The 21,970-nt window shown below is 36.4% G+C and overlaps 1 protein-coding gene across 1 annotated transcript in view; it reads left to right on the top strand.

The window, feature by feature from the left end:
• The window catches only part of LOC106133132 (uncharacterized), an 84,119-nt gene extending 62,640 nt beyond the window's left edge, over window positions 1-21,479 (top strand). Inside the window, exons 6-8 of the mRNA XM_060947085.1 lie at window positions 18,127-18,255; window positions 18,865-19,046; window positions 19,715-21,479. Coding sequence (XP_060803068.1) covers window positions 18,127-18,255; window positions 18,865-19,046; window positions 19,715-19,835 — 432 coding nt within the window. The 3' untranslated portion in view covers window positions 19,836-21,479. The remainder of the gene's footprint in view (window positions 1-18,126; window positions 18,256-18,864; window positions 19,047-19,714) is intronic.
• The last annotated feature ends 491 nt before the right edge of the window (window positions 21,480-21,970 follow it).

Below are 21,970 nucleotides of genomic sequence, written 5' to 3'. Positions count from 1 at the left end.
TGAGATTCAAATAGTGACAGGTTGCTAGCCCACCGCCTAAAAAGGAATCCCAAGTTTGTAAGCCTATCCCTTAGTCGCCTTTTACGACATCCATGGGAAAGAGATAGAGTGGTCCTATTCTTTTTTGTATTGGTGCCGGGAACCACACGGCACGGAGGTATCATTTTCTTCCTAATGCATGCAGTTTTTGTGATCGCATCCTCACCTCTCTAGAGAAGAGTTGCGTATGCTTTTGACCATGAATCCTAGATTGGGTGAGTCAGGTTTTTCACGAAGCGACTCCCATCTGACCTCCGCAACCTTTGCAGGTAGAACTAACCCGTATTGGATCCATGGTTACACGTTCAGTTGTCTGAAAGCGCAGATTTCGTCACGATGTTTTCTTTCACCGTAAGAGCATCGGTTAGTATTCAAACTAATGTACAGGTGTCGTGAGGGAGGTATCATATAACGTAGTAAAAATATAATATATACCGCCAGGTCAGGTAAAATTACGCAGACTGAACTAGTCCTAAAATTCAAGACTTGTGTTTTGGGATACTAACCAACCATCCGACCACTACACTCAAATATGCCTTCAGAACATAACAATAACATAAGAGAGATACAACAATGGGGATGTGATAAGACATACATACATACATATGGTCACGTGTATATATGTCTATATGTGATAAGACATGGACGAGAATATTTTTTTTTGGGATACTTAATCGGCAGTGCCGTGTGGTTCCCGGCACAAATACAAAAAAGAATAGGACCACTCCATCTTTAACTAAGGGATAGGCTTACAAACTTAAGATTCTTTTTTAGGCGATGGGTTAGCAACCTGTCACTATTTGAATCTCAATTCTATCATTAAGCCAAATAGCTGAACGTGGCCATTCAGTCTTTTCAAGACTGTTGGCTCTGTCTACTCCGCAAGGGATATTGACGTGGCCATATGTATATATGTATGTTAATTGACTGTTATTACGCACATGCTAATACTAATCTAAATGAAATGATAATCGTGAGAATCTTATTGGCTTTTTGATTTTAAAGAAATAACCGAATAATTCCGCAGACTAAACTTCAACAATAATTACAAAAGTTTATGATAATGATCGATTTTTGATAGTATTTGTTCAAATATTATTATTGTTCAGAGTCCGATTGGCCTTCATTACTAAGCCTGGTATTTTAAAAACAAGACTTTTGAATTGGCATGCGCTTGCTCAACATAATGCTGGTATTTTTACAGTGCTTTTGTAATATTTGTTATTGATTGTTGTTACGAAACTGGAATGTTATGATTCTTGATAATAATAACGGATCACAATTAGTAATATATAAATAAATATATACGGGACAAATTACACAGATTAAATTAGCCTCGAAGTAAGTTCGAGACTTGTGTAACGAGATACTATCTCAACGATACTATATTTTATAATAAATACTTACATAGATAAACATCCAAGACCCAGACCAATCAGAGAAAGTTCGTTTCTCATTAAGCCCTAACCGGGATTCGAACCCGGGACCTCCGGTGTCACAGACAAGCGTATTACCGCTGCGCCACAGAGGCCGTCAAATGCGAATAAGTCGACGACATAATTTTTTGTCATCATTACATCTTTGAGCTATTACCTAAACTTTAATACCTTATGACCTAAGGATTTTTCTACCAGTTGACTGACCTGGTGAGGCAGTGGGAGTTAGTTAATCATCAGAATGAAGACTGCTCCTCTGGAAAATAGGCTTGATTTTATGTATGTATGCATGAAGACCTATTTTCCTATCGACAAAAAGTCCTGTCTAAAACTATCTATACTGTCTTAGTAAACATAGACATTTAATCAGTCGTAACTCCCGGCCACGAGAGGCGTAATATGTGTCATCAGCTCCTAGAATAGGGGGTGAGTAACAAACAAATAATAAACCCTACTAAGCTTTTGTAGAGAGTCAAGAAGCAACTCACTACACACATGATTCGGCGATGATGACCGGAAGGCTGGTAGGGCCTTTGGTGGTGGTGGGAGTCTTACACTCCTCACGGAGTTGTCATGGGACATCTGTGGGGTTGGTAAAACATACATACATACATATGATCACGTCTATATCCCTAGCGGGGTAGACAGAGCCACCAGTCTTGAAAAGACTGATAGGCCACGCTCAGCTGTTTGGCTTTGTGATAGAATTGAGATTCAAATTGTGACAGGTTGCTAGCCCATCGCCTAAAAGAGGAATCCCAAGTTTATAAGCCTATCCCTTAGTCGCCTTTTACGACATCCGTGGGAAAGAGATGGAGTGGTCCTATTCTTTTTTGTAATGGTGCCGGGAACCACACGGCACTTCGGATTCGGTGATGATAACCGGAAGGCTGGTAGGGCCTTTGATGGTGGTGGGATAGTCTTACACTCCTCACGGAGTTGTCATGATACATCTGTGGGGTTGGTTAATATACAAGTCTGATTAATCACTACTTCTTCTTCGTCGTTACCTTCTCCCACTTTCTACGTGGGGTCGGCACAGTATGTTAGTTTTTCCAATTACTTCTGTCAATTGCCATCTCACTGGTCACTCCTTTCCTACTCATACTATCCTTATAGCTGTCTTTATATCTGATAAATTCACTACATCAGTATGTAAAGGTTTGTTTGTTTGTTTGTAATATCTTTATTGCATAGAAAACACAGTAACAAGAAAATAGTACATAGTAATTAAAGAAACAAATAACTTGCAATGGCGGACTTATCCCATGAAGGGATCTCTTAATCCTGAATCCTCTTAAAAGAAGGTTCTGGTAATAATTCTGATATTTTATACCAGATTTTTATTTTATCAAATTAAAGATATAACACGTCGCCGGCGCCGCTTTGATGACTAGTGACATAACTTTGCTTTCCCCGTAAAGACAATCAGCCGAGAAAGTGCGGTCCGATCACTATATACAACAAAAAGATGTCTGTCCGGCCGTCCGAGATCACATGCGCCGATGCGGGAAAATCGCTTTTAAGGCTTTCCATATTACCTGTTCATTGGAACTACTATAGCAATATTGTATCTACAATTTTTTTTTATTTTTTTATTATATAACTTTTATCAACGAATCTCTGCAATCATTCATGTTAAGATCGCTGGCAATTAAGGATAAAGTTAAATCGACCTGACTCGATGATTTATCCTAGTAAGGCGTTCATAGGGTCAACTAGTAGGTAAGTCAGTTAGAAGTCGATACCATAATTTATTATCTACGCTGATATTTTTTATCATGGACTGTATAATTATTATTATGTCTTAAATTGGAAAGTTTGAATTCGGCATTAACATACATACATATAGTCACGTCTCTATCTCTTGCGGGGTAGGCAGAGCCAACAGTCTTGAAAAGACTGATAGGCCACGTTCAGCTGTTTGGTTTTATGATGGAATTGAGATTCAAATAGTGACAGGTTGCTAGCCCACCCTACGAGAGGAATCCCAAATTTATAAGCCTATCCCTTAGCTGCCATTTATGACATTCATGGGAAAGCTATAAGGATAGAAGTGGTTCTATTCTAAAGTGTCGGACACCACACGGCATTAATAATGTGATACTATACACACTCGTATAAGGTTAATATATTAAAATACGATTCGTTAACTAATCGTTCTTTGTTACTCTAAAATTATATATACATAATTTATTTAATATTAATATATGTATACTAAAATTATAAAGCTGAAGAGTTTGTTTGTACGCGTTAATCTCAGGAACTACTGCTTCGAATTGAAAAAATCTTCTTGCATTGAATAGACCATTTATCGAGGAAGGCTTTAGGCTTTATAACATCACGCTGCAACTATAAGTAGCGAAGAAATAATGGAGAATATGAAAAAAATCGGGGAACATTATTCATTCTTGAGGGCTTCAATGACGCCCAAAATAACTATTCCACGCGTACGAAGTCGCGGGCACAGCTAGTAATATCATAATACCTCTCATATATAATTTTTCTGTAAACATGATTTACGTTTTTGATAAGCATTCTTCTCAGTTCTTCTCAGTTCCGGTTACAAGTTCGGCCACCGGAGACCGGACCACTTTCCTTCGCCGACCAAAAACAGGTTGACAGAAAGCGAATTGAGATGTTAACGCGTTCACAACTCATGTGCCGTGTGGTTCCCGGCACCATTACAAAAAAAAAGTAGTCACTCCATATCTTTCCCTTGGCTGTCGTAAAAGGCGACTAAGGGATATTGTTATAAACTTGGGATTCTTCTTTTAGGCGATGGGCTAACAACCTGTCACTATTTGAATCTCAATTCATTACATTTATTCTTACTTACTTACTTACTTATATTTTACATTTATTCATCTTAACTTAACATGCATGTTCTTAACAAAGCTACCGACCAATGTTTAAAAGTACAACTTGGCGGGATTTTTTCCACGGGAGCAACACCTCGGGCAGAATCTGTTCTGTAATAAATATTACTCGGAAAAATACAAACGGCATCTCTAACGGTATGAGCTCAGTTTACGAGTTCCCGACGCCTAACAATACTAAATGCCTGGGACAGCCCCACAGGCAAAGCGGACTATACATATATTGATACTTTCATTTGTCCACAACTTCGTCCGCGTAAAAACTGTTTTCTGTTCCCATAGGAATTAAGTTGTGTGGTTGCGAGTGCTAATAAAAAAAAGAATAGGATCACTCCATCTTTTTCCTATTTATCATAAAAGGCGACCAAGGGATAGGCTTATAAACTTGATATTGTCCTTTACGGCGATGGGCTAGCAACCTGTCACTATTCACTTTTACTAATTATATAATTTGCATTATCTTTTACATACATAAAATCACGCCTCTTTCCCGGAGGGGTAGGCAGAGACTACCTCTTTCCACTTTCCACGATCTCTGCATACTTCCTTCGCTTCACCCACATTCATAACTCTCCTCATACAAGCTCGGCGGTTTCGGGTACTTTTGACCTGACCCTTTACCAGGACGTCCTTAATTATCTTTTATATTTAAATATTCTTAATCAATTTTGTACTCTTATTTACTTTCTTAGTGAGTTTGTTTGTAATATCTTTATTGCATAGAAATTTACACAGTAACAAGAAAATAGTACATACCTAGTAATAAAAGAAACAAATCACTTGCAATGGCGGACTTATCCCATAAAGGGATCTTAGTTTTGTAACACTCAATAAATAAAAATAAAATAAATATATACGGGACAAATAACACATTTAGAATTAGCCTAAAAGTAAATTCGAGACTTGTGTTTCGAGATACTAACTCACCGATACAAAATTTTAAAATAAATACATAGATATTATATAGATAAACATCCAAGGCCCAGGCCAATCAGAAAAAGTTGTTTTCTCATCATGCTCTGGCCGGGATTCGAATCCGGGACCTCCGGTGTCACAGACAAGCGTACTACCGCTGCGCCACAGAGGCCGTCAACTCAATGTAGACTTGATTACGTTTTGCCTACGGGGCTGAGCCGTGGGGGAGAGACTATAGTTCCAGATATCTCCTAAATGGCGTGGGAAAGCGCAATAACTCGAGCAGTTTCCTAGAAATACCAGCCGGCTTTCGGCATTCTCAAAGGCTTGGCCCAAAGACAGTAACTATCTTAATGTGAATTATACCAATGATTCAAGCCTATTTTAATCTATTTTAAGTTAAGTTAAATCTATGAAAGTAGAAGACAGTTTGGAACTCTTTTTTTAGACTTGCAACCTGTCACTATTTGAATCTCAATTCCATCATTGACCCATACAGCTAAACGTGGTCTATCAGTCTTTGTGAGACTGTTTGCTCTATCTACCCCGTAAGACGTGATTATACTCGTATGAATGTATAACTAAATTCAGCTTTAAAGCTACAAGATCTAAACTTAAATGCTTTAACTTTCAACTTTTCCTAAATATCAATATATATATATAACATATTATCACGTCTATCTATATCCCTTGCGGGGTAGACAGAGCCAAAGTGTCTAAAAGACTGATAGGCCATGCTCAGCTGTTTGGCTTAACGATAGAATTGAGATTCAAATAGTGGACAGGTTCCTAGCCTATCGCCTAAAAGAAGAATAACAAGTAAATAAGTCTCTGCCTACCCCTCCGGGAAAGAGGCGTGATTTTATGTATGTATGTATGTAAGTAAGCCTATTCCTTAGTCATCTATACGACATCCAAAAGAAAGAGATGGAGTGATTGTATTCTTTTTTCTTTTGGTACCGGGCACCACACGGCACCTGAATATCAAACAGATAAGCTATCAGATTGGAACGAGTATTAAAAAAAGCAATTTGCAAAAATGTTGTCACAGATAAGATGAAGAACATACCGACATTCTCATAGTCCTTGCGCAAGGTGGGCGGTAACCGGAGTTATGTTTGTGGTAACAAGTTGACAAATTGACTAGAATGTGTCTAGTTTCTCACGGTCAGGTAAGCCAGCAAATAAATCTTGCATAGCCAAGTGACAAGGCTGAACGCTAGGACGAGAAGTAGGCGAGTTTTTATTGGACTAGATGTAAACAATGTAAGACATAAAATGTTGTGAAACATACATACATATGTACATATGGTCACGTCTTTATCCCTTGCGGGGTAGACAGAGCCAACATTCTTGAAAAGACTGAATGGCCACGTTCAGCTATTTACTACTACTACTAGGCTTAATGATAGTATTGAGATTCAAATAGTGACAGGTTGCTAGCCCATCGCCTAAAAGAGAATTCCAAGTTTGTAATCCTATCCCTTACTCGCCTATTCTTTTTTGGATTGGTGCTGGGAACCACACGGCACGGCAAATGTTGTGAAAACTAATGTTTAAGTACCGTTGGATTGCTTTTGCGATTGTCAAAATTAGTTAAGCTCAGCTTTAACAACTCACTTTTGATCATAAAAGCACTTAAATGATGTCACATGTCGTAATACCTAGGTATGTAGGTATCATAATTAGAATAAAAACATAAATCTGTGGTTTGAACAAGGAAATAAAATTCCGTTTTCAGATTCGTTTTATAATTTAATACAGCCATTATAATTTGTGCATAAAGTAGCCGTAAAAGTAACCATTAGTTATAATAAAGTTTACGGAGCATGCAACGATTACAGATCTCCCGCTTTCGAGTTACGGGTTTATAAACTGTTGTTTTTTAGGTATGGATAACGTAATTTGAATAAGAATTCTTTTGTTTTACTATACACTTTTATTGAGAAAAACTTAATCAGACATTTTTGATAGGTGAGTACATATAGCGCCATTAGTGGCAAGAAAAGGAACCTCTTTTTTTTTTTTTAATATACGTGCAAAGACGTTCCTAAAATTTACATCTTAATACTCCCACTCAAATTTTATACTAAATTTCAATGTAACTTTATAACAAAAAAAAAAAAAAAACTTAACCATAACATGAATCCTTCATCTTAACATATTTATTTTAACTAACTTGACCAAAGTTAATATCTATTTAACACTTGATCTCTATTATAAATAAATTTACTAGAAGGTAAAGCTTTTGTTAAAAAGTCTGCAATTTGATTTGAACTTTCTACATATTTTATGCTAACAATATTCTGTTCTACATTTTCTCTTATGAAATTATACCTTATATCTATATGTTTTGTCCTTCTATGGTAAATAGGATTACGAATGAGTTTAATAGCACTTTGATTATCGACACATAGAGTTATCATTAACTGTGGTTCACCAATATCAATTAATAACTGTCTAATCCATAAAATTTCTTTGGCAGCTTCACTTGCAGCCATATATTCAGACTCTGTAGTTGATAGTGCTACAGTATTTTGCTTTCTGCTAGCCCAAGTGACGGGCCCACCGTTCATCATAAAAATATACCCAGTATTAGATTTTCTAGTATCAATATCTGAGGCAAAATCAGAATCAGAATAGCCTATTAAATCTCCATTACAGTTATAAGTGATACAAAGGTCTTTTGTATTCAACAAATACCGAATAACTCTTTTAACAGCATTCACATGATCTTTACTAGGATTATTTAAATACCTACCTACTAACTATATTCAACGAGTAAGAAATATCAGGCCTAGATACTGTTGACAAAAACATCAGGGCTCCCACTGCTTCCCTGTATGGAAAATCAATATTAAACTCATCAACATTTTTCTTTAAAATTACATTATTATCAGCAGGGGTATTACAAGCGTTAGCTTCTGACATGTTAAATCTATTTATTATTTGCTCTATATATTGTTTCTGGCTTAAAATAATTGAACCATTAACTTTAGTTATCTCAATGCCAACAAAAATATTTGAATTCAACAGTTTTATCTTAAAACAACTTTTTAAATCATTAATAATGTGCAACAAAGTATCTTTACTTTTCGATAGTAATAAGGCGTCATCTACGTACAAGATTAAAATAACTTTGTACCCATTAAAATGACCAACAAAAATACAATTGTCTGAGGGACATATCTTAAAACCATATGTAGTTAAGAAAGAAGAAAATTTTCTATTCCAACAGCGTGATGACTGCTTCAGACCATATAATGATTTTAATAGCTTACAGATTTTTCCTGGCTCAGCATGGACTCCCTCAGGCACCTCCATATAGACATCTTCTAATAACTCACCATTTAAGAATGCTGTCTTTACATCAAATTGTTGAAGTTCATAATTTTCCCGAGCTGCAATAGATAGTACAATTCTTATGGAGTCATACCGAGTTGTCGGTGAGAATGTTTCCTTATAATCAACATCCTTTATTTGTGTAAATCCACGTGCACAGAGACGAGCTTTGTATCTTTCTATATTACCATCTGAGTTTCTCTTCAAACAAAATACCCATTTTGATGTCACCGTCTTCTCATTTTTATAATCTATTAATTTCCATGTTTCATTTTCTTCTAGTGACTGCAATTCTTCTCTGATAGCTTCCTTCCATTTACTACTATTTTTAGAATTAATAGCTTCTTCATATGTAGTAGGTATATCATATTCTATAAAATTTGCTTCTTCATTTCTATTTCTCCTAGGTCTTAATGTCATATTTCTTCTATCAGATTCAAAAATTATTTGTGAAGGCTCATAAGTCACATCATTGGGATCCTCTATTGACTCTATACTTTCAAAGCTAGGTTCTGAAGTATTCTGCTCTCCTGGTGAAACTGGAATATCCTCTACTTCTTCACAGTGTTCTTTCTCATTAGTAATGCAAATCGGAGTGATATTTCTTCTCTGTGTTGGTAAATTGTTCTCATTAAAGCATACATTTCTACTCACTGTTATCTTCCCAGTTTCAATATCAACTCCATTCCACAGCTCATATGGAGACACATTTCTTGTTTGTGTAGAAGAACTTCTATTTAGTAAATAAACTGAACAGTTCACTGCTTCAGCCCATAGATTCAATGAGATATCACGAGAATACAACATAGATCTTGCACTCTCCATAATTGTTCGCATCTCTCTTTCCGCTCTGCCATTTTGCTCAGGAGTGTATGGTGCTGTCCGTTCGTGAGCTATTCCTTCATTGTCCAAATAAGTTTTAAATTCATTATTTATATACTCACGACCATTGTCTGTATGCAATATGCGAACACCATGACCCAATTTATTTTTCACTATGGCATTATACCTTTTAAAGCAATCTAGAGCATCACTTTTGTGCTTAATTATAAATACATGTCTATAACTAGTGGCTCCATCTTTAAATAAAATGAAATATCTTGCGCCAGATATTGAAGAATGTTCCATGGGTCCACACACATCACTGTAGGTTAATTCACCGGCTTGACATTGTCCTCTGCAAGACTTTTGAAATGGCAGACGGCTCTGTTTGCCATATTGACATGCTTCGCAAATAAAGTTGTTATCATCACTCAAACCTACTGGAATTGCACCATTTTTGCTCATATTTTGTACTTCTTTCAAGTTCAAATGGCCTAAGCGTTCATGCCAAGTTTTCAAATTTGATTGCACTAAGTTGCAATTTATTTGCACTATAGTTTTAACATTTACTTCATATAGGTTATTTTCCTTTAGTGTGGCAGTCATAACAACAACATTATCTTTCAATATCATGGCATCATTTAATTTTTTTATAATAACATAACCTTTCCTTGTCGCCATACCTTCTGAAAATAAATTTCTGCGTAACTCTGGTACATAAAGTACATCTTCTATAATGCTCTGCTCCCACTTTCCATTCACACATCTATTGATTAATATATTTCCATGACCTTGCACTGAGAGTAATTTTTTATTTCCCAATCTCACAGTTTTATCATTATTACTCTGGTTGTATTCTTGTAATTCACAAAAATAATCTTGCCTGTATGACATGTGCGCTGATGCACCACTGTCAAGTATCCATACATCTGTATTGGTTTCAGATTGTAAACATTGTTCAGCACTAAATGCTAACATCTTTTGCTCTTGAGGTTTCTTCTCAGACTTCTTTGGGGCTCGACAATCTCTTGCAAAATGCCCTCTCTTATTGCAATTGTAACACACAAATCTATGCTGATTATATTGGCCAGGCGTTGAATTATTTTGTATATTTTTATTTTGGAATTTTTGCTTTTTAATATGTTTCACAGCTACTAAAGCATTCTCAGATTCTTCTTCATTTGTTAAGCTAGCTTCTTCATCTAACAATCTCGCAGTTAAATTCTGAATTGTTTGTGAATCTGGATCTAATGACAACCATGCTTGACGTAAATAACGATATTTTGATGGTAATGTGCTTAATATTTTAGTCATGATGGCTGTATCACTTATCTTTTCTCCACTTTCTTTTAATTGTTTCGCCAAATTCTCTACTTTGGAAACATGTTGTGCGATATTGTCGGTAGGTAACATTTTATATTGATAAAATTTCTCATGCACCATCATTTTGTTAAGTTCTGACTTTTGTTCATAAATAGATTCTAGTTTATTCATCACTTCTTTTGCCGTTTCACAGTTTTCAATTAGCGAGATTTGATTTAGCTCCATAGATGAGGTTATTATGAACATAGCCATACCATCGTTTTTCTCCCACTGGTTCGTATCACCCGACGTGGGTCTCGCTGCGTGAATATTCAAACCTTTCGCTTTTAAGGCACAATTTATTTGGAACTTCCATTGCCTGAAGTCCTTGCCATTAAACTTCTCCACTCGCATTGAATTTGTGACTTCCATGTCGAGGCTAATAGGTTAGAAAAAAAAAACACGATGCCGGCAATTCACAACTCACAAGTTAGCTTGTACTGCTCTTTATTCAAACTCAATTCGTTCTAAAACGTAACTGGGCCCATAACCTGTTGTTTTTTAGGTATGGATAACGTAATTTGAATAAGAATTCTTTTGTTTTACTATACACTTTTATTGAGAAAAACTTAATCAGACATTTTTGATAGGTGAGTACATATAGCGCCATTAGTGGCAAGAAAAGGAACCTCTTTTTTTTTTTTAATATACGTGCAAAGACGTTCCTAAAATTTACATCTTAATATAAACAAACACACGCGCTTTCTGCGGATGTGGTATATTTTAAAATATAATGCGAGGTTTACTGCCAATAAATTATACAAATTGTTCGTCTCATTACTGAAGCGACCAGCTTCCTATCTGGCATGCCCCTTTAGCGAACCGTACGAAAATAATTCCTTTCATAAATCTCCGTCGTCTCTCCGTGATAATTCGCACTCTAGGCATGGTAACAGTGCTTTTCTTTATAAATTCTTATTGTTACTAGCAACAGGTAGAGAAAGAGTAGTAGTGTTTCTGGTCTCTTATAAAATTATATCTGAAAGAAAGTTTTAAGAAGACGGTAAGAGTTCGTAAACAAAGGTAATAAGATTACAGGATTGCGAGAATCATCCATTTTCATAATTCTGAACTGACAAAATAAATTTCAATCAATATAGTGCAATCAAAGCACGGAATTTCATACTACAATTTATGCAAGAGAAGTTAGGTACACTCCAGATAATTGAAACATGTTTCGCGCGGTAACCGCTAACGTTTCAACATTCGCCCGGTTCGCAAAGGGGGCAGGTCCGTCGGTGGTCCAAAGCTGACCTTCCTTCGACGTCTGAGGACTTATTTCCCTATCGTCATTATATAGAGGCTATAAAATCAGCTTTTGTTACAATTTACCGCCTTTCTACAAGTTATATACTCGTTCTTGTATAATGAGCGTTGTAATTTTAATAACATTTGTTGTTATTCGGCTTAGAATCAATCTTGTTTCTCTGGAAAAGAGTCAGGGATACGCCTACAACCTACGGGTATCACACCAGCACCCAGGGAGTATAATCCAGGTATTTACACGGAACGACACCAATCGGACCTTCTCCACCTTTGCGTGGGAATCTAACTCATTAGTTAGATTATTATCCTTTGTTACAATTCAGTATGATTTTAAGGTGTTCCACATTTAATGTATCGGGGTACAGTGACACGTGATTTGATTATATCTTCTTCTGGTACAGCGGGTGTGAAAAACCCTGAATTGATTAGGTTTTTAATAAAAATATTAAATTGTATGACCATCTCCATTCCATGGAGTTAGTAAATACTATAATAGAATGTGTTGTAACATTTAATCTTTATAGTTATAAAGCAAAATTTAATAATAATACCCCCGTAGCAGGAACTGAAAACTATCACTGTCTCGTTTCACCTCTTAATAAAAAGCGAAACGACGATAGTGCCGTGTGGTTCCCGGCAACAAAATAGAATAGGACCACTCCATCTCTTTCCCATGGATGTTGTACAAGGCGACTAAGGGATAGGCTTATAAACTTGAGGCGACAGGCTAGCAACCAGTCAGTATTGGAATCTCAATTCTATCATTAAGCCAAACAGCTGAATTTGGACCATACACGCGGAGACATTACAAATACCTACAATATGATTTAGTTCTATCGGGCAACAGGCGGGTATCGAACCCTATAACTCTCGGCAGCCGATCCTGCCATGTTATTACGGCGAATGCTTTATTGAATTGATCTGAGTAACGAGTTTACCAGCCCCTGGCCAGAGGAATGTTGATAGTTTTACAAGTAACTGTACTTAAAATAAATGGTTTAGAATTAACTGAGCTAATGTAGGCTTAAAAATTTTAAGGAATTGAGTAAATAATGTCTTCGCCTTCAATTGAAAACTTACTTAATTTTTTTTTGTTAGGATCGTTGCCTTTTTTTTTAAACTATCAACTTAACGTGACCATATGTATATACATTCAGTCAGAAAAGTATCGGGAATGGATTATTTATTTATGGTTCCAAATTCAAATTTTTGTTTTTTTTGTTGTTGTTAGATTGGCACAACTGTTTTCCATTTTGGCGCGGAGTTTGAGTTGCATCTGTTGTTTACATTAAATACAGTGCTATTTTTAGTTATATCATATCTAGTGTGTATTGCTAATTTCATAATGGATAAAAACATCGAACAAAGAGTTTGTCTTAAATTTTGCATTGCCAATGGAATATCGTGTTCGGAGTCACTGAAAATGTTACAGAAGGCTTACGGTGAATCGACTTTATCAAAAACTCGTGCTTATGAGTGGTACAAAGCGTTCAAAAGCGGTCGAGATGTGATGGAAGATTTGCCTCGCTCTGGTAGGCCATCAACGTCTGCAACTGAAGTTAACATCGCAAAAGTGAAGGAAATAGTGACTGAAAATCCTCATTCAACTTTGAGAGAGATAGCCACCGAACTTTCTGTATCTCACGAGTCGATCAGTACCATTTTAACTAATAATTTGGGTATGAAACATGTTGCCGCTCGGCTAGTCCCAAAAGACCTGAATTTTTTTCAAAAACTCAATCGCATGAGAGTCGCTGAGGACATGCTAGAACGAGTCAATTCCGACCCAACATTCATGAAACGCATTGTTACTGGTGACGAGACGTGGGTTTACGAGTTTGACATGCAAACTAGTCAACAAGCTTCGGAGTGGCGCCTTCCAACTGAACCGAAACCGAAAAAACCACGCCAAAGTCGTTCAAAAGTCAAAGTCATGTTGACTGTTTTCTTTGACTATCGCGGTGTTGTGCACTCGGAATTCTTGCCGGAAGGTCAAACGGTAAATAAGGAATATTATTTGAGTGTTATGCGGCGTTTAAGAGAGCAAATCCGACGAAAAAGGCCAGATTTGTGGAAAGAAAATTCTTGGATTTTGCACCATGATAATGCACCTTCGCACAAGGCCATCATTGTGAACGAATTTTTAACCAAACACTCAACAAATACCATCGAGCAACCACCATATTCACCAGATATGGCTCCAGCCGACTTTTTTCTTTTTCCTAAACTCAAATTACCACTTCGTGGCACCCGTTTTCAATCGGTAGAAGACATAAAAGAGAATTCGCGGCGAGAACTGACCTCAATTCCGGAAACAGCGTTTAAAAAATGTTTTGATGATTGGATTATTCGTTGGCGTAAGTGTATCGTTTCTAAAGGAGCATATTTTGAAGGTGATAAAATAAATTTGGATGAATAACAAACAGTTTGTGTATTATTGATCTTTTCCTGCTACTTTCTTGACAGAGTAGTATATCTATATCCCTTGCGGGGTAGACAGAGCCAACAATCTTGAAAAGACTTTTGACCACGTTCAACTGTTTCGCTTAACGATAGAAACTTTCATTGTTCTTTTCTCAAACAAAAATTTAAAAAGCTCTTTAAATTAATCACACCGTCATCATTATAGTAATTAAAGCCGAAATGAACTAGTTTTTTTCAAAGCATCTGCTTTTCCCAAAAGACGAAATTTAATGTGAGTGGGAAAAGCGAGGTACAAGGTCACATGGCACAGACCAAGTATCTCAATAGACGCAACACAAACGCGACCATTTTGATTCGATGTAGATGTGAGAGATTGTGAGATGTGAGATGTGATTTATGCGAAAGTTAATTATGCGGTTTAAGATTATATCTACGAAAATCTGGTCCAATGAGATGAGTTTGTTAAAAAAAATTTAAGATATAGCTTAGGGACTGTTGTATACATATGTATATGTATATCACGTCAATATCCCGTGCGGGGTAGACAGAGCCAAAGAAAATCTTATATATAAAATTCTCGTGTCACAATGTTCGTTCCCGTACTCCTCCGAAACGGCTTGACCGATTCTCGTGAAATTTTGTAAGCATCTTGAGTTGGTCACCCTTAACATTTTTTTTTAACTAGAAATTACTTAAAAATTATTTATATAGCAAAACAACGTTTTTTTTTGCTATTGAAAATTTTATTTCTTTTTCTTTTTGTCGTTAAGCTATCTACTTATGTTTTTAACTGCAAGTTTTCCAAAAATTCGTTCCGGCTATCCTTAAATTCAATCCATCACGTTCATATTCTTTTACACAGGTAAGTATTAATAATGTACATGAATCAGTATACTCTATTTGAATCTCAATACTATCTTAAAGCCAAATAGCTGAACGTGGCCTATCAGTCTTTACAAGACTGTAGGCTCTGTCTGCCCCGCAAGGGATATAGACGTGATTATATGTATGCATGTATATAATCAGTATACATATATGTAAATAATTAATAGTTGATCGTAGTAAGGCGTGTCTCACTAATCGTGTTCCGCGTGTACGCCCGCGTGCGTGATGGTACCGCTTTCTATGGAAAGGAACTCGTCATTTAATTGGTGATTACACTGGCTAATGACAACTTTGATCATCAGTATTGGAACAATGATTTTATGTGAAGTGCAATTTCGAAATGACGTGTTTTGAATTTTCTTAATAATCGCATAGGCGTGGAGAGAGAAAACTACGTTTACGTTTTAAAGATAGATTAAAGTGCCGTGTGGTTCCCGGCACCAATTGAAAAAAAGAATAGTACCACTTCATCTCTTTCCGATGTATGTCGTAAAAGGCGACTAAGGGATAGGCTTATATATTGGAGTTCCTCTTTTAGGCGATGGGCTAGCTACCTGTCACTATTTGAATCTCAATTCTATCATTAAGCCAAGCAGCTGAACGTGGCCTTTCAGTTTTTTGATGACTGTTGGCTCTGTCTATCCAGCAAGGGATATAGACGTGATTATAGGTACCTATTTTAGATAAAAAAAAAAAGAAAAGTAAAAGGTACAAGTCCATTGCCTAAAAGAAACCTGACAACTACATCCGCAATTGAATGTCCGACATTGCGATGGATTCTTCCTACATATTATAAAGCAATCTTATCAAATGTTGCCCAATAAATATAAACAATCACATTTAGTGAGGCAACAACAGAAAATAAGTACGTTCTTGCTACCAAGTGATGTCGCTACAAAACACACTACTATATGCAAATAGGTATAATAATGTACCGTGTCCGTATGTACTTACGACATTTCAAAACAGTTGAGTGGCAGCAACCATTTTGTGAGTTGACTATAGACAATAAAAAATAATTTTGCTATTTATTAACATAGATTTAGTCATAAATGATCTGAAAAATAATAAAGATTTTTTTAAATTATTAAAATTAATGATAATAATTATTATTTGTGCCGTGTGGTTCCCGGCACCATTACAAAAAAGAATAGGACCACTCCATCTCTTTCCCACGGATATCGTAAAAGGCGACTAAGGGATAGGCTTATAAACTTGGGATTTCTCTTTGAGGCGATGGGCTAGCAACCTGTCACTATTTGAATCCCAATTCTCATCATCATTAAGCTAAACAGCTGAAAGTCACCTATCAGTCTTTTCAAGACTGTAGGCTCTGTCTACCCCGCAGGGGATATAGACGTGAATATATGTGTGTATGTTCTCATACCTACTCATATAATCTATGTAATTGTCCATTATTTTATCAAGCATCACTAATACGATTCTAAAAACCTGCCTAATCTATTGATGTGAACGCAATATTGTACCAAACAGGTTTCAGCAGTGAGCTACTCGTATCTGTAAATGTATCAAGGCGGTTCGGTTTGCTCAATGAAGTATTTACCGGTTTAGGAGATAAATCCGAGCACCTGCCTTACAAGTACTTGTTGGTACTTGTCTCTATTGTTGTTATTAGCCACAAACAAACAAATACACGTGACTGTTGATACATATATATAATGACGTCTATATCACTGGCTTGGTAGACAGGTATTTCTCAATTCTATCATTAAGCCGTGCCGTGTGGTTCCCGGCACCAGTATTAAAAAGAATAAGACCACTCCATCTCTTTCCTTTGGAAAAAAAAAGAGTAAAAGTCGTAAAAGACGACTGGGGATAGGTAATGGTAGACCGGGATGTCATATAAAATACTGTGTTGGTAAAAATAAAGAAAAATATAATTTTAATTTTAAATCTCCGTGGAAAAAGAATCTGCTGTTATCTTAAATTTAAAGGTTGGCACACACAGTTTTGTACGATAACAGCTCAGCATGGAAATTAGGCAAATGCTCTTATAAAAAATTTATAGTAGCAGTCAACACATCTAGTGTACAACACACCTATCTATTGTGCTCTCATTTGTTAGCTGCAAAGGTGAACGGCATTCCACCGACTCGAATACTGCCACTTCATTAGGTCCCGCAGAATTATAATGTCCTCAAATAGGCATTACATCAGATAACTAATTTGTTACGCGAATTGTGAAGTTAGAAACTTAGATAATTACGGTCTTTTAGTACACAGATGTGCAAATGTGCAAATGGCCGCCTCAACTTTTAATGGAATTTTTGAACAGTTTTTTGTTAGTTAATCTGATGAGCTGAACGTGGCCTATCAGTCTTTACAAGACTGTTGGCTCTGGCTACCCCGCAAGGGATATAGAAGTGTTTATATGTATGTATGGAATCGGATAAGAGTGAATAAAATTAGTGGTTCCCTGAAAAGTGACCAGTTGCCTGCTTATGCTACTTCTTGTAAACTTATGTCGGCTGAAAGCCGGCCTTTAGAACAGGACTTCAGCAGAGGTAGATTTTATCAAAATCAGTAAAACTAATGAGTTTATTCGTAAACAATAAAAATTAGAAATTCAAGTTATGTTGTTTGATATTAAGACAGTCGGAAACATTTAATAAATCAAGTAAACGTGAAATAAGTAAACTAAGCAGACAGTTTAAGTTTTCTCACAAACTCAATTTAGTTTTAATCTTTTAACAGCCGTGTAAAACTAAGAGAATACCTCCTATATTTGTCCACAGCTGGGCCGTATGCCAGTGAGCGTGATGATGCCGCCCGCGCCGCGCTACGCCACGCTGCCGCTGCCGCCGCCCGCGCACTATGCGCACGCGCCGCCACACGCCCCGATCTACTATCCAGTGCATGATCCTGTAAGTTTTGTTTCATCTTCTTCTATCTTATGCACCGGACACTGACTGATTGACTGAGATTTTAAGCACAGCCCAAACCGCTGGGACTAGAGATTTTGTGGTCGAGGAGTACACTAAGAGAGACATTGACGATTGAACGCTAAGAGTATCGTTTAATTGGAAGACCAGCTGGTACCTCGCTGTTAGATTCTCAATATATGACAAACTTATACTAAATTATAAAAAAAAAAACAAAATAGAAAATAATTACCTGTAAGTAGCTAGCTACACTATCTATAACTAGAGGCTGCCCGCGACTTCGTCCGCGTAGAATCAATACCGCGGGAACTCCCGGATTAAAAATTAGCGTATATGTTATTCTGGGTCTTTAGCTACCTACATACCAAATATCAGCGTAATCAGTTCAGTAGTTTTTGCGTGAAAGAGTAACAAACATCCATACTTACATACTCACAAACTTTCGCATTTATAATATTAATAGTAGGATTATTGAGTCTTGGGAGGGTCCGACATTTCTTTTATTAATCATATTTTTTACATATTACTTCTTCTTCTGCGTAATATAATTCCCACATAAGATTACTTATTCCACGTTGCACATATTTCCAGCGCATGCGCCGCCGACGCTCGCCCCGCTCGCCTCGGCACGAGCGGCGGCGCTCGCACGCTCGGGGCCGCGAGCGGGATTCCCAGCTCACTCGCTCGCTCGAGCGGATCCACCGCAAGCGGCGAGCGGAGCGCGAGCGCATGACAGACGCCGACCTTAAGAGGACATACACGGGTCTCGATAGGTGAGACTTTTTTGTAATATTGTAGAATTTATAAGGCGTGCTGTTAGTTGCTAACGCTCAAGCAACTCATTCCGAACATGATTCGGTGACGATAATCGGAACGTAGTCGAATGATAAAGCCATGAATAGTAACGCGATAATCTAGACAGTAATGTCAGACTACCTTATATCGTGCTTCTAAAAATCCAACAATCCTCGCTAACAGAGCGTTTATCAAATGCTGGATTAGTATATTTAAGAAGGAAGACGGAATCAAACGGGACCTTACTTACTCACTTCTGGATAAAAGTTACAGGTACCCCAACTCCTTCTGAGAGCGACATAACAATCCTATAACATACATACATACATACATACATAAACTCACGCCTCTTTCCTGGAGGGGTAGGCAGAGACTACCTCTTTCCACTTGCCACGATCCCTGCATACTTCCTTTGCTTCATCCACATTCATAACTCTCTTCATGCGAGCTCTACTTCATCCTATAACATTTTTGTTTGTAATATCTTTATAGCACAGAAATTAAAAAAGTTACAAAAAATCGTACATAGTTATAAAAGAAATAAATCATTTGCAATGGCGCACTACAAGAACAATTTGGAGCTAACAAAATATGCTTGACATGTCCGCCCGAGCACCTGATGTATGAAGTTCATCATAATTTGCAGGGCCTACGCCGAGCAGTTCATAGCAGTGATCGACGAGACGCGCCACGCAGCCGAACACCACGACTCCCTCACCAGCACCAGTTGTGGATCTTCTCCATCACACTCACACGAGGACCTTTAGCTCCTGATGAGTTCTCTTAATTAACACGTAAATTATATCCGCCAACGTAGCAGGCACGCGCGACGCCATTTTTATCGCGCGAAAAACTTTCGCTGTTTCGCATTTTATACATACATACATATGGTCACGCCCTTGCGGGATAGACAGAGCCAACAGTCTTGAAAACACTGAATGGCCACGTTCAGCTATTGGGCTTAATGATAGAATTGAGATTCAAAAAGCCCATCGCCTAAAAAGAATCTCAAGTTCTTCGCTTTTTATTATAACATGAAACGGGACTGCGATGGTTATTTTTCGCGCGATTAAAATGATTAAATTTATGTAATTTCTTTTTGTAAAGGACTACTACATCTACAATGTACAGACTACATCTTCATAAATTGTGAATCCTCATCATTAAAGATAATTCTATAGTTGTCTATAAAAAACAGTATTCAGTAGAATTCAACAAGTAAAAATAATGATCACTATTTCAGTACCTAAAATGGAAGAGCTAACCCCAAAGTAGGTTCGAGACTTGTGTCTGATACCTGCTTACACAATTATATTAAAATACATATCCTAGAATCATATTAAGTTTATATCAATTTAAAAAACAAGGCCTTGAATAATCTGTCTCCCTGAATGTTTTATTCCACTTAATAGTTAACATAGCTGCCTCAATAATACCTAATTGCGTTTTTTAAAAGAAATATCATCAATAGTTCTTCCTATATATTATTGTTAGCGGCGATGATATAAAATATACTGACGCCATCATCATAACTGCTCCTGCAATCTAAAATGATGACTAGCGTATGTTATTTTAAAAATTCCGTTAAGTTTAGAGTCAACCAGTGTCTACGGTTATATCTATTTGCAACAATGTAATATTTTGTAGCTTATATTTTATGTTAGGTTTCATTAGTTATGTTACCGAAGCATAAGTAATATGCGACTTATAGTTAATAATATATTAAGAAATTTAATCCCTCAAAGCAAGTATAAGTAAATAAATGTTAGTTTCGGAATGACAACAACAATACAATTTTTCTTTTTTCTTCTCAAGTAAAGATTTTGAAAAGAATTTATTTTGAATAATAAAGAATCTTTTTAGTAAATCAAACCTTTGTTTTCAAAAGGTTGATAACACAATTTCATTTTTGCTTTTTTGTATTAAATAACTTATTATAATTGATTTAAAGTCAATATTGGTGTTACTGTGGTGCATTCTATTTATTTTATCAAATGTGTCACAATATAAAGGTTTTATAATTCAGTGTTTTAGTTTTAAGTTGTCTTAATACTCGTAGTTTAGTCGACTAACTGTAAACATATCATACCAAACTAAATCTAGCTTTACGACACTTTTTATTGTAAATAACTCATAATATTTAACTAACCCCACACGATTTACTAAACTAAAGGTATTCGAAGATGAATGATGAAAAATTATGACAGACATGTAAGAAATATTCGAAAGAGAACCTGTTTAGGCTGGCTAGCTAACTAATTTCAATAAAAAAATGGTTTTTAAATCTGACTAAAATACTTACTCCAAACGTACGGTTATTTATTGAAAAATGTAAGTAAGAAGGCCTGTCTGATTTATTATAATTTTAAATAAAATTGAATCAAACTGTTTATGAAGGTATCCCTCTATAATTAATAAAACAATAATAATTGGACTTTGTTTTAAAAAAAATGCAAACGTGACATAAACATAACTTATACTAACATCACTTTACTAAACATTGTAAATTTATGTTTATCGTCAAAAATCTGTGTTATACTTTACTGTTGCTAAGTCTGTTTATAGTTTAGATTAGAGTTAGCTAGCTGGATGCAAATGTTTTTACGTATCGTATTTCTGATTGGCTATTGTTTTTTTTTTAATTTTGTTTAAAAAAAAACACAATAAAGGAGCTTTAAATTAATATAAAAACAAAACGCAAAGGAAGTTATGTGTAGCGGGAGTCATGGTTCGGGCGGCTTCCTGTAGGCTGGTGTTATGCCTGGGGAACCGCGCGACAGATGATGTTGTGTCGGAGGTTGTATATATAGCTCCAATCCGTAAAACCTTTGCTTGCGCGATTTAGACATTTCGCTGTTTATGACTGACAGTGTCGCGTGATTTGTTTTTGTGACTAGTGGCG

The sequence above is a fragment of the Amyelois transitella genome, chromosome 12 (genome assembly GCF_032362555.1).
Source record: "Amyelois transitella isolate CPQ chromosome 12, ilAmyTran1.1, whole genome shotgun sequence".
NCBI classification, from domain to species: domain Eukaryota; kingdom Metazoa; phylum Arthropoda; class Insecta; order Lepidoptera; family Pyralidae; genus Amyelois; species Amyelois transitella.
This window is presented reverse-complemented; position numbering and strand designations above follow the sequence as displayed.